This window comes from Mus caroli, unplaced genomic scaffold, assembly GCF_978045245.1.
Source record: "Mus caroli unplaced genomic scaffold, Mus_caroli_1 scaffold_2, whole genome shotgun sequence".
Taxonomy (NCBI): domain Eukaryota; kingdom Metazoa; phylum Chordata; class Mammalia; order Rodentia; family Muridae; genus Mus; species Mus caroli.
In genome coordinates this window covers 108,127,513-108,141,379 of record NW_028227257.1, presented here as the reverse complement: position 1 = coordinate 108,141,379, position 13,867 = coordinate 108,127,513, and the positions used below count along the sequence as shown (strand labels likewise).

Genomic DNA, 13,867 nt, shown 5'->3' with positions numbered 1-13,867 from the left:
TTAGGAACAGGCTTTTGGGTTTGCAGTGAGAGAGAGAGAGCAAAACCTACCTTGCCGAGTTGTCAGTTGTCGCCCCGAGTCAACCTGGGTTCTGCACCTACAGCTCAGCCTGTTGTGTTCCCTCCAGCAATGGAGCTTCCCCATCCCTAAAATAACACGTGATGAGAGCACAGCCTCCAAGTACGAAAGCAGTTTGCATCCCTGCTGGCCTACTTGGTAGTTGGATGACTGACTTGCCTAAACTCTGTTATCCTCACCTATAAACTGAGGATGATATCGGAGGACTTGATAATGATCAGGGCAGCACGTGCAATGGGGATTCGGAACACATTAGGCCCTCAATAAATTATAGGTTGTCAAATTCTGATTATTAACAAACTAGGAATTGCTTTTGTGCTTTGCAAAGGACTGGTAGACTACACTTTGTAGTATCAGGCTGGCATAGTAACACAATTCTAGCACGTGGGAGGCTGAGGCAAGAGTATCATGAGTTCAAGGCTAGCCCGAGCTACATAGCCAGTCTCTTGTCCAAAACCAATTTTTTGGATGCCTATTTGAATAAAAAGGGGAAGCAATTGGGTGTTCAAATTTCCACTACTAGGTGTTTAGAGAGTAACCAAACCCACCATCCTAGAACGAGTTCCCTTCCTGTGGCGTTTCCCTTGATGCTCATTGCTGCACTTAGCATGACTTTTACACAAAGGTGGATGCGTAGATTCATTCATGCACACAGTCAGCTTATATGTTTATTAAATGTGCACTATACTTCAGAATATGACATAATATATGTATTTAGGAATGGATCTCTTAGAATAACTCATTCTGAAATTTGTCCAAACTATAATATGCTAGAATTTCACAGATATCTATCAGTATAGGGCAGATGAGTTTGCTAGTGATTTGAACTGAGGACTTAGTTTTGTTTTGTTTTTATTGAACCTTGTAAAAACTGTGTTGAGTTCCTGGTTACTATCTAAAAATTATATCTGAGATTCAAGGCAGAAAGTCTGTTTTCTAACAAAATACAAAACCTAGTCTGTGGGAATATGTGAAAATACTGGGGAGTGGTAAGTAAGATCATGTTTAATCGCTAATATAAAATTATAAATGTAGACACTCCAATTTCTAAAACAAGTTTTTTCCTTATATACAAAGAACTAAAAGTATATAATATATGGTAGAAGTCCTGTGTATGAATATATACATATATTGTGGAAGAGTCTACAGATGGTTGGCAACGTCTAGTAATTGGATACAATTAAGTGCTAGCTACATTTTCAGTAATATACCAATATAAAGTACCAGAATAAAAATTCCATTTTCTTTTTGTTGTAGGTTCTCTGGGAGATGCTAACAAGGGAGGTCCCCTTTAAAGGTTTGGAAGGATTACAAGTAGCTTGGCTTGTAGTGGAAAAAAACGAGGTAAGACTCCGTTTCTCCATTCAGGTGCATAGATCAGAAAACAGTATTGGGGTTTTGCAAAAGACTTTTTCATCTTCTTCAAATTGAAAGTAAGTTCGCGCTTATGGAAAGATTAGCAGTAGGAGCTAGCACAAAGGGTCAGAGTGATGCTACTCCTCATGAATGGACCCTTTACATCTAATTGTTGCAGCTTCACGTCGTGATGCCGTAGATCAAAAATTGTGCAAGTACTGTACTAGTTTCTCAGTCTCAATTGTAAAACCTGGGGGTTTGTTCTTAGTGATGAAAGAAGCCATTGCGTCCAAGGTAGGGGAACAGTTTAACTGCATCTCCTGCGTTTAGGACATCTTTTTTACTGGCCGGGAGTTGATCTATCTGTAAGAGACCTTCAGCTACTTCAACTTACCTCTCCCAGCAGGAGCCACTATAGTACAAGAAACTGTCGCTTAGATGAGAATTTCAAAAATAAAAGAAGAAAAAATAGTTTCAAAAAGGGGAAAAAATTACAGTTTTGCCACCTACGTTGAGCACTACATTGAAGATGAGCTCCTCACTGGAATCGGCGAGGCGGTGGCGGGAGCGCTGGCTTCTTCATGCAGAGTCGTTCCATTTCAAAGGAACTTCAGTGGCGTAAACACCGTGTGTGCTGTGTCCCCGGCCTCGCTTTTCTTCTTCCCACAAATTGAGGCTTTCAGCTAGTTGGACCTATGAGCCTACATCAGAGAACATGACACATCCATATCAAAGAGAGCAACTACATTTTGAAAGGTTTCAAATTGTCACTGAAACGCACAGCCATGGAAATCTCTCAGCATAAGGATGAGGTATCCAGTATCACAGCATTAGGAGAACTGAGATGGCGTGGTGGCCGTGCACACTCGCCTTTGCAAGGCAAAACCACTTATTTCCCAGAACTTCCTCATTTTCATTTCCGTGCACAAAGGCCGAGTGTAACCTTAAAGTAAGATACTCTCCACATGGACACGATATAAAGATAGTGTCCTCTTTAGCGCTTTAACAGGGCTGGATTGGCCTGCCCCACCCCCGAGCGAGTATAGAGCCAGCCAGGTTAATCAGAAAGCTGCTGTTGACCAGAAGAAACCAAGATTCTGTCTCCTGGATCCCATTAACCCAGAACTACCGGACTAATTTGCCCTATCGACTCTTTGAGGATGGGAGGCACATAGTAGTGGCTGAATTTGATGGGAGAGGGCTTACCCAGCATAAGAGATGAAAAGGACTTCTGGGCAAGACCAGGCCTCACTCATTGCTCCACAAGAGCTGTTAGGTTTTAATTAGACGAAGGTAATTTTCCATGCACTGTTCAGTAAGACCTCACATGGGATAACTGATCATTTTGGACATGAGGACCCACTTATTTCTGTTCTGTATCTTTTGCTAGTGAGATGGTTGCATGTGTTTAGTTCAGGCTTTACAAGTCTAAGTAAAGACAACACTGACCTTCAGCTGACCTAGAAGCAAGGCATTCCATACAATCTCTACACCACACAGGATGGACCAGGGAAGGGCTCTAGAGAGCCACCCAGATCCTCCAGAATTGACAGAATCATTCATATTTTGCAATAATATGTTCTCTGGAGAAAGAGTAGGTTGCAATCCAGTGCATCTTTAAAGCATTGGGTATTTAAAGTTGAAGAGATGACGGGCTTCCATCCTGCCTGAGGGTTAGGAAGTTCCCACCAACACCCGTCAGAACTTAACCCCATTCACAAGGAAGCCATCTCCTGGCCCTAGAGCCAATGGGACATATTGCCGTGAGCTGTGACGGGCAGCTCAGGGACTTCCTGAGCTGTTCAGAGTACAACTGCTTGATTTAAGGATAATTATCTTCTCTTCCCATTCTGCACAGTACTTACTTGTGGGGGGAAAGGTGATGAAATCAAGCCCTGATGGGATTTGCAGTGTCACTGTTCAAGAAGGTTTCTTCATTTTGCCATTAGGGGCACAGGTTCCCAAACACGTTCTGCTCATGTAATTCCCGGAGGTTGAGTTCTCTTCAAGAAGCCTAACTCATAAAACCTCTTCAACTTCCAGTATCTCGTTTGTCTTTACTGTTGACTACCTTCAGTTACTGGGTTAGAGAAAGGTTTCCATATTTCCAGAATTCTTCATTTAACTAAGAGTGACGTGTTTAAACTGCCAAGGGGAGATTGTTAATGAGACCTATCTAGTCATTCTGTAACATCTATATCCAATTAGTAGAGTAAATTAAAAAAAAACAGATTTTTATTTTGAAATGATTATGGACTCCTGGGAGTCTGTAAACATATTTACCCAACTTCCCACTGCTAATGCCTTATGTAGCTGCAATGGCATCCAAGCTGGTCAGTTAGGATTGGGACCGCACTCTTCAGCTAGATGGGAGTCCTCCCGTAGTCTCGAGCTCCTCATAGAGTATTGCATCTGAACCTATAGAGAGGTCATGCTCACTAACATTACATCTAAGGACCTTTGCTTCTTATGGAGTACAGCTTTTGACTAATCATTTCTGACATTAGCTTCTATAAAAATGGATTCATAAGCCCTGTTACACCTTCGCAAGGGAGCAGTGAGCCTGCGCAGAACATAGTAACTTACGAGGGCATTACCAAGAACTTTGTAATACGAGGGCATTACCAAGAACTTTGTAATACGAGGGCATTACCAAGAACTTTGTAAATACAAGAGATACACGTATTTGCTTTTTTTTTTCCCATGAAAAAACAGTGCACCTTCAGAATGTTCTAGAGAATATTTTCTACAGAATGTCCTAGAGTATCATTTCTTTCATAAACACTTGGATTCTTATATAAATATGTTTCATTGTAAATAGCAAATTAATTAATATAAAAAATCTTGATCATATTGGGACCAGTGAGATGGCTCAGCAGGTAAAGGCACTTGCCACCAAGCCCAACAACCTGAGTTTAATTCCTAGGACCCACATGGAGGGAAGAGAGAACTAACTTTCTTAAATTGTCTTCTCATTTCCACAATGCACACAATGCACACAATGCACAGGTGTGCATTTACACGTGTACACACACACACACACACACTAAAACGTAGCACAAAAGTTTTAAACTTAAATTTGATCTACTACTCTTTAACTTTAGAAAAATAAAACCAACAATTATTTTCATCTTACATATAAAATGGTGCAAAACTATTTTTTTTAAATACCCTACCTAATTTAGTTATTGGGAGATACTCTACTTTTAAATGTAAACTCTTTGCTCTAAAATATTTAAACTGTATGTAGTATTACCACATAGTACCAAGATGTGGCCATTTCCGTGTGTTTGAATACATTAGGTATGCATTAAAGTTCTGTAATTAGGACATGAATACTTCAGATCCTATTTTAAAGTACTTTTTAATGTAGTAACGAAATCCCTTATGTAAAAGTATCTAAGTCTGTGATTAACTAATACTTGACAACATTAGACATTTAAGATTACTTTTCTCTTTGTGTAATGTTTGAAATGTTGTATTTAAAAAGATTTCCCAGTGAGAAAAGAGTATGACAGGACTTTCACCCTGTTGACATCGCTTCCTTGGTAAACACAGAGACGAGGCTGTGTTGCAGTGCATCCCTCTGAAACCAGTTGTCTGTTCATTTGTGTGAAATACACACGTAGCTGCACACAAGCAACTGCAGTGCATCTTTACTTAGTCGCACTCCCAACCGTTTTCTGTCTCCTAAGCAAACAACTGACTTCCCTTAAATCTCCATCAAAAACGTGCAGTTCACGATATACTAAAATAACAGTTGAAAACATCGTTCTCCTCCGTGATGTCAAAAGACTAGGAGTTTCCAAGGCTTAGCATAGCCTTAATTTGGAGAGCTTGCTTGTTTATTAACTTTATTATGATATCAAGATTATCTGTAATTCTACTGTAATGCAATGTATAGACTATCTTGCCCAGACACCTATTTTTTTAGGTCTCTGCATGGCCTCACCCAAATCCAGCCAAACTCAGTTTTAAATTTTCTATTTGTAAAATGTCCTTGGCAGACAGTTCTAGGGACTTACACCTTAGTGCTTAGCTTCACAGTTCTTTACTCCACAACACCCACCCACCCATCCACGCACACCCTTGGCACGGGAGATGCAGCCCAGTGCTTCGTGAGTGCCTGTCGCTCTGCCACGGATGTGTCTCCAACTCCAGTGCTCTCTCTATAACAACTCCTTTGACAGCCCAGGCTCCGCTGAAAAGAAAACCAGAAAACCTCAGCTCACCCACACGCAACATGCTTCAAGTCAGTGTAGCCGTGCAATGTGAAGAATAAATGAAAATACTATGGAAATGCAGGCTAGGCATCACCTTACTAGACAAGATGATGAGGCCATTTAAGGTGCTTAGCCTGGTGGGTAAATGACATTGAGAGGTTGCAAACACAGCCGGATTGAGGTAAGCTGTGTTAATGACTCGGTTCCAAGACCAGCCCTGTTGCTAGTGACCGTACTTAAAAGTCATAGTTAGCTTGTGAATAATATAAAAACCAGTCTCCTTTGATTTCTTGTGTGCGGGTGTTGTGATCTGATGTATTTGGAAACTGTTAAGTTTTTTTTTCTGTGTATTTGTAATTTAGTTAGATGCTAAGTCCAAAAAGTTATAAACTTCATTTTGTTTACTTGACGTACAAAAATACACATGGAACATTTGAGATTTGGCGACTTGATTCTAGGAAGCTTTGTGGGTATTCACCTCTAACGGTGCTGAAGACCAAGTTCAGGGGCTCACACGTGCCAGGACATTCTGTTGTTGTTGGCCAGGCCGTTAAGCCTTTTAAAACAAACATTCCTCCCTGAGATAGGAGCATGCCGTGTTCTATGAGACCCAGACCTGTAGGGCATGTGACTAGGGTTGATCCTCAGAAGCCAATTTGTTTTGTATCAAGTCCGGTTCAGTACACGGGTGTGACCAGAGGTAAAGCCAAATGAATCGTGCGCGCTGAACGGCACATTCGGAATTACCAGTGAGAAAATGCAGAGTGATCTTCTGTGCCAAAGATGGTTTCAGAGCCTCACACCTATTGCCAAAACTCAATTTGTTTCCTAGTTACCTGGCTGGTGTGCACAGATCTTAAGTTGCAATAAAAAAGCAGTAATAAATTTGTGGTTTTAAACACAGCGTTCGGCCCCAGCTTGCCCCTCTGCCGCTGTAGCTGTGATTGTTCCGCTGCATTTGTCACGATGAACCTGACATTTCCATCTACCAGGATTTCCACTTGGGAAAAGCTGGAGCCCTGGGAGATCTGCAGGGCAGATCGGAACATGAATTCTCCCGTCCCATGTCAATGTTAACCTGTGGAAGTTTTAAATTCTGTGTGCGGTTTGAGCTTCTAAATTAGCTTTTTGACGGTCCATCAAAGGTCATTTTCTTGTCTCTGGGAGTAAACCCGTGTTTCGTTTTCCTCCTTTGTTGCAGAGATTAACCATTCCGAGCAGCTGCCCCAGAAGCTTTGCTGAACTGCTACATCAGTGTTGGGAGGCTGATGCCAAGGTACGCTCATTAGGGTTCAGATTTCGGAACCCTCACCTGTTCATCTTTGAGGTCCTTTTTTTTTTAAACAGCATTTGTCGGCACTCTGGCCTCAAAAAACAATATTGTTCTTTTGCTTTTAATCATGACCATGTGACTTGTTAAAAAAAAAAACAAAAAAAAAAACAGAAACCAAAAAAACAGCTAACACGGTACATACTATATAGGTGAGGCTGTGTTTTAAGCACTTTCTCTTAACTCTTGGGTATAGAAGCTGATCCATCTCAACCTTGGCTCACAGATGGAGCCAAGGAGGCACAGGTTAAGTGACGGGTCAAGGCCACATGGCCAGTACTGGTGGGGCTGGATGTGAACCCTGAGAGTCGGCCATGGAGCTCTGCCCTTAGCCTCTTCTCCATTGCCTTTCTCTCTAACAGAGGAGCAGAGAGAGGTTTCACTTTGGTAGAATCACAGTGTGTGACATCCCTGGACAAGTCCAAGGATGTTTTTGAGCTGTCACAGTAAAATTGAAGAAATTCCAATCCTAGGTTTTCATGCATTTATCACACGTAAGCATGGATAGCCCATCTCCTTTCCCCACAAAGTTCAGCTTTAAGAAAATATTCTTGAGTGAACGGTTAGTGGCACACGCTTTTGATCCGAGCACTTAGGAGACAAGAGGCAGGTGGATCTCTGTGGGTTTGAGGCCAGCCTGGTCTGCAGAGAGAGTTCCAGGACAGCCAGGGTTGTTACACAGAGAAACCCTGTCTCAGGGAAGAAAAAAAAAAAAAAAAACTTCTTGGATACGTATGGAAATAGTTATGAATAAAATGACAGCTGGTCTTGGATTTGCTTCAAAGTAAAGTGAAGGGCAACGGGCAGCTATACAGATTAAACACGATCAGCAGGGATAAGTTTTGAAGCTCTTATGGAGTTATGGAGTCTAGAGGCACGTTATATTGTTTTGTGTATGCTTAGATTTTCATAGTGAAGGTTATAATTTTAAAGTGAGTCTCATAGATTAAACATTAAAACAATTGAGCAATCAAAACTCAAGAAAGAAACGAAAGTCATAATACAAATTTGTATAATTTTTTCATGGAAATTGAGGTCTTACTACCTATTCAAATATAGAGGCCTTTAAAAATAACGAAGAAATGTAACATTGTAGAATTCTTCCATAATTTATACTCATTTCCAGTGAGTCCTAGGAGTGAATGGTGATGATAAGTCTTTTCTTGGGCAATGCACTTCTTTACTGGGAATGGCTTAGAGACAACGTGAGAGTCTGGACAGAATTCATGTTCATTCATATACAGTATTTCCGGCATATTGTCTTACACCAAGGGCAAAGCACAGCAGCACAGCAGCAAGAGCCTGTCTTGGGGAGCCTCCCAACCATGTGCCTTGCTTCATGGCTAGGAAGACTCACTTATGTGGCTCCCTGGCCATGTGCATCCTGCCTTGGCCCTGGCATCCAGCAGACTTCTGTCAGCCTCTCGTCACCTGGGGCTCCATATAACTTAGTGTTATTTTTCTTAAAGCATGTGACATTGTGATTGTTGCTATTGTCATTATTACACTGGCAGCATCGCAAGAGGTTGAGTGCACCTTCCGACCCCTCTGCTTTAGGGCCTCCTGCTTTTAGTGTGTGATTTCTTTTTCCAGAATGAGGGGTTTTAATAATTAAGCATTAAAAGAAATGTACACTTTACCACTAGTTCAGTTAAACTATAGACAGGTGTTTGTACGTTTCTTTTCAAACATGACTGTTGAAATGATATCACAGTCTCTCTACTTTTGTGTCCATTACAACATATAATGACTTTAGCAGTGTTTTGTATCTCATGCTTAAAATTTTCACTTGAAATTATTTGCATTGAACTAGAATAATACACCCAGATCTCTAGATCTGTAATTATATTTCAGTATGATTTAATTCCTTGGTTGAAAACTTGGTGTTATAGCCTCAGAATGTGCACTTAAATGATAATATAACCACATCAAACAGCAAAGAATTGAAGCCCAGAGCAATAGCCACGATATTGGCCTTTAACATGTAGGAATCCTCTCTAGAACCAAATAAAAATAAAAATAAAAAGAAAGAAAGAAAAAAATTCTTGTGTTACAGCCCATGAAGTATAAAGTAAGTTTGAAACAGATTTTTTGTTTCTGCATTCGAGACATTTTATTCTGATGAAAGTACTCCAGGTCACTGTGCTTGATTTGATTGGAGCGTGGCTGCAGCTCACCCCTCACTCCTTGTGGCTAATCTGTGGGCACAGGCTCCCTTCCCCGAGCATCTCTCCCTAGCAACATTCCACTGAGATATATCTCTCCTACCTTCCCAGACACCGTGAGCCCCTGCCCAAACCACAATCAGTCTGGCTTATTATCTTAGCTTCTATAGTGATAGATTTTCTTGCTAAATAGATTGCAGGTTCTGTGAGGGAATATAAATATATTCACACACGTACACACACACATACACACACACACACACACATATTTTTAAACATCAAATCTTTTATCTCATAGAGTATGATACCAATTTCTACCTAATTCTCAGCAATAGAAAGTAGAAGCAGAAACCAGACCCCAGTAAATTTTCTGTCATTTTCATCCCATGGCTCAGAACTGGGACCAGACCTCTTCTGACAGAGAGCAGCAGTCAGTCAGAGTATTTTATTTCCTGTTTCAGACTTTAGAGTATTAACACTTAGATCACAATATTCAGTTTCCCTCTAGAGCTAGTGTTCTTTTACAGTGAGGGAAGACATATAGGGAAAACCCGATATTGTCTAAGTGACAGTATGTCCTGGTGGCCTAAGTCACGTCTTCAAAATATTCTATTGGAGTCAGAAATGTAGCTGGTTGAGTGTGGAGTAGATGAAGAGAATAATAAGTCTACATAATAAGTCCAAGACCAGCTTGGGGTATTCAAATCCCTGTCTCAAAAATAAAATTATATATATAATATATAGTATATATATATACATATTCATATATATATATGTGTGTGTGTGTGTGTGTGTGTATGAATGAAAATAAAAGAAAGATGAGTATTGGTTTGCCTTAAAATGGCATCTTTAAAACTGAGAATTAGGTAGGAATTGGTATCATACTCTTTAAGATAAAAGATTTGAAGTTTAAAAGCATAACCCCAGGTTCTGTGACCAGCTTTGTGTTTAAAGCAGGATAACTTACACCTTTCTAAGCTAGTTGTCCTGGGTATAAAATGGAAATAGCAAATAGAGATGTAAGACATAAAGATGCTTAATAAGAAGTCTTGCCTGTGACTTCTTTTCAAGATAAGTAATCTGTTCGTGACACTCTGAAGGCACCTAAGCCCATCAGGAGCATCCTGAGACCCTACACAGGTACACCCATTCTACAAACAGCACACCTGAAACCATTACTACAGAATTTGCATTGTTGTTGGCGGTGGAGTGTCTATTTTGCCTGGGCTGGTTTTGAACTACTGTGCTCCAGTAATCCTCCTAGCTCAGCCCCCCAAACAGCTAGGACTACTGAAATGTACCGCCACAGCCAGCTATGCCTGCATTTTAAATGCTCATTCTGATAATGTATGAGAGTAGAGTTTAACTGTAATGGTAAGAGTTTGTTTGTTTGTTTTTTAAGGGTTACTTGTCACCTGAATACAAAGGAGTTTAATTTTATTTAAAAAATAATTAAGCCAGGCGTGGTGGTGCACGCCTTTAATCCCAGCACTCGGGAGGCAGAGGCAGGCGGATTTCTGAGTTCGAGGCCAGCCTGGTCTACAGAGTGAGTTCCAGGACATCCAGGGCTGTACAAAGAAACCCTGTCTCAGAAAATCAATAATAATAATAATAATTAAATGTATGAAAACATAAGTCTTAAATAGTCATTGGATGGGCTGGGAATGTAGCTCTGCTAGTAGAATGCTTGGGTAGTATACACAAGAACCTGGGGTCCATTTCCCTGCACTGCATAAACTAGGTGGGTTATATAGCGCGGCACTTGGGAGGTAGCAGGATGATCAGGAGTTTAGGGTCATCCACAGCTACACAGAGCTGAAGGGCTAGCCTGGGTCTATGGGCCAGGTCTTTAAAAAAAAAAGTCATTAGCCCTGTTGCTGCTTTTCCTTGTAACATGAAGATTCTGCATTTCCTGTATTTATTTTATAGTCATTTCTTGTGCAAAGTTACACCTTTTTTTTTTTCATTTAAAACCTGACACATGGTGGGAGGCATGAAGATCAAAACAAAGTTTAATAATATGAATTTGTTTATATATACTCTATTTAAACTATTTAAAGCTTTTTCCTTTGTTCACCAGTAACATTTAACTATGCTTTCTTACACACACACACACACCATATGTGTATGCACACATGTGTGTGCCCTCAAAATAAATGAAGACAGAAGAAGTCAATAAATATCCTAGTTTTACATTTCTGAAATATGGGGAAAGAGCTTTTCTTAATGATGTCAGAAGCACCAGGTCCTGAGAGCAAGCCACCTCAACATTGTTCCTTCCTGTTTTTGTGCTCCTAAATTAAAATGCGTGTTTTAATTGCTGTAGCTGTAATTTGTTCTGAAATGCTGTAATTATGAGGCACGGTGAGGAGAGCACGTGCGCCATCCTTTTATTATCGGTCTCCATTTTTGTTTTAACCTTTTGTCTGAGCCTTGGTAGAGAGGAAGGAGGTGAGCGCAGACAGGGCCTGCTGGAAACACACTGGGCGAGCTTGTTCAGGGGCTGCCTTCAGAGCCACGGGATAAACCTTGAGAACAATGACGTCATTCTGTCCTTAAATGTTTTGTTGTTGTTGTTGTTATTGTTTTTTGGGGTCTTTTTAGACCAACTGATTTGGGATGTTTTATTAGCTCCAGTGGGTTGGTAAGCATATATTGCCTGCCCAAGCACATTTTATAAAAAGGAAACATTGTGTAGTGAAGCGCAGAATGCCCAGAGCACATAATGTAGTTAAGCTTTGACCAGATCTACCACACAGGTACGTCTTTAATGATGGAGCTCTTGGTCATACCTCAAAGTGAGACTTAGTACCTCTCTCTGTACATACAAACGAGGACTTGTTACCCCAACCTGATGCTGCATGGTTAAAAAAAACTCAGCATATGCGTCTATCCCTGGATAACTAACTGAGGGTGAAGACTATGGCCCCCTGCACCTGGTGGCCTGCTGGTTTTACACAGGAAGTCAGAACCCTGCTGTGCTTCGGCTACACTTTCTCCTGTCTCATTCCTCGAGTCTCATGGTGGTTCCTTCTCTTCTTCAGAAACGGCCATCGTTCAAGCAAATCATTTCAATCCTGGAGTCTATGTCAAATGACACGAACCTTCCTGACCAGTGTAACTCATTTTTACACAACAAGGCGGAGTGGAGGTGGGTAGCTCCGGCATGAGTCCCGGCCCAAGGCTGAGGAGAACCAGACACCCGATGGACAGTCCTGATGACTAAGCACAGCTTGGGGGCATGGGGGATGGGACAGCAAGCTCAAGAGTTATAACCCCGCATTCATATGTGAGAGTTTATCTATGCTTGTGGTCGTCTATGCTCAAAGTGTCTGGGGAGAGTACTGAAGTCAAAGCCATTTCCAGACCCTTCTCTGTACACATTCTGTGTTAAGAAGCTTTGGTCTCTTTCCAGAAAAAAAAAAACATCTTTTTGAAAAATATATATATATGCATAGTGTTAGCCTTGCCATGTGTAGAACACTGTATCTGCTAGGGCATGGCATGGGGAAACCTATAAAACATGTTAGACATTATAAACCCCAGCAAAACGAATGAGTAAAGAGAGAATCGGATTGTGTGAGTGGAAAAACAAGCCCAAGATGAAACAGTTGGACCAGGTCGAATGACGCAGGGAATATAAATAGCATGTTTGGGAGCTGGACACTGTTCCTCCCCTGACTCAGCGGAGATTTGAAGTAACTTCATCCCTGCTCCGATATCCATGGCAGGAACGTGACGCCCTACGCCATCTGCTGGTGATAAGGCAGTACTGCATGCACTGGCTCTCGCCGCCTGTCAGTACACTTGACTGGGGGCCTTCTAGTTGACTGATATTTTTACTGTGACCTTATTTACTTATTTTCATTCCTTTGAAACAGCTATCTCGGGCCATTGACTTTCATGATTTTTTCTTAGAAATATAAAATTAATGCAGTGAGCTCCCATCTAGATCGGAGGGCTTTTTTTTTTTTTTCTGGTCTAAAATAACTTAACAAAAGCTTGGTATGACATTGTTTCCCACAGTAACATGCAATCAGACCACTTCCCCTCAAACTCCATATGTGTGCCTCATTGCTCTTCAGACAAAGGCAGAAATACATATGATTTGGAAGATGCACCATCCAGCCTTGTCTTGAGCATGCCCTAAGCTTTCAATCCCTCCACAGAGGCCCAGGTCTCCCTCACCAGAGCCTCTCAGTGCAGTCTCCTTTTTATAGACACCCTGTTTCAGTTGCACATTCCTCCTGTCCCTCCTCCCCCCAGCTCCCATTAGCCACCCAGGCAGCTGGTGACCTTGCATTTCTGCAAGGGAGCAACCCACACTCACTGGCCAGGTCAGTTCCACGGAGCTCTGGGGATCACTGTATGGATGTATCTCAGGACTGGAAAACTGGGAAAATCGAACAACTGTTTTGTGTATCTCTGCCTCCATCTCCTCCAATAGCAAGTGCTCAGTAAACATAAGAAGAAGAAAGGAAAGAAGGAGGGAGGGAGGGAGAGAAGGAAGGAGGCAGGCAGGAGGCTGGGTGGCAGGCAATCAGAGAGCATGACTGTAGTGATGTAAACACTCCTCTTGCCCTGGAAGATAAATGTGTGCCCAGTGCATTTGCCTAGCCATTGTGCTTCACGTCAGATTCTTTAAACCTCCCCGGCCAATGCTCCTGTAGTGATTAGTGCCATGTCCCCAGACATACAGCACTGTCGGCAGCAGC

At 41.5% G+C, this 13,867-nt stretch overlaps 1 protein-coding gene across 3 annotated transcripts in view; it reads left to right on the top strand.

Moving 5' to 3' along the window:
* Window positions 1-13,867, top strand: part of Map3k20 (mitogen-activated protein kinase kinase kinase 20) — a 158,924-nt gene that overhangs the window by 86,804 nt on the left and 58,253 nt on the right. For all 3 annotated transcript variants that reach the window (XM_021151301.3, XM_029474337.2, XM_021151312.3), the window contains exons 8-10: window positions 1,336-1,422; window positions 6,859-6,933; window positions 12,197-12,303. In XM_021151301.3, coding sequence (XP_021006960.1) covers window positions 1,336-1,422; window positions 6,859-6,933; window positions 12,197-12,303 — 269 coding nt within the window. The remainder of the gene's footprint in view (window positions 1-1,335; window positions 1,423-6,858; window positions 6,934-12,196; window positions 12,304-13,867) is intronic.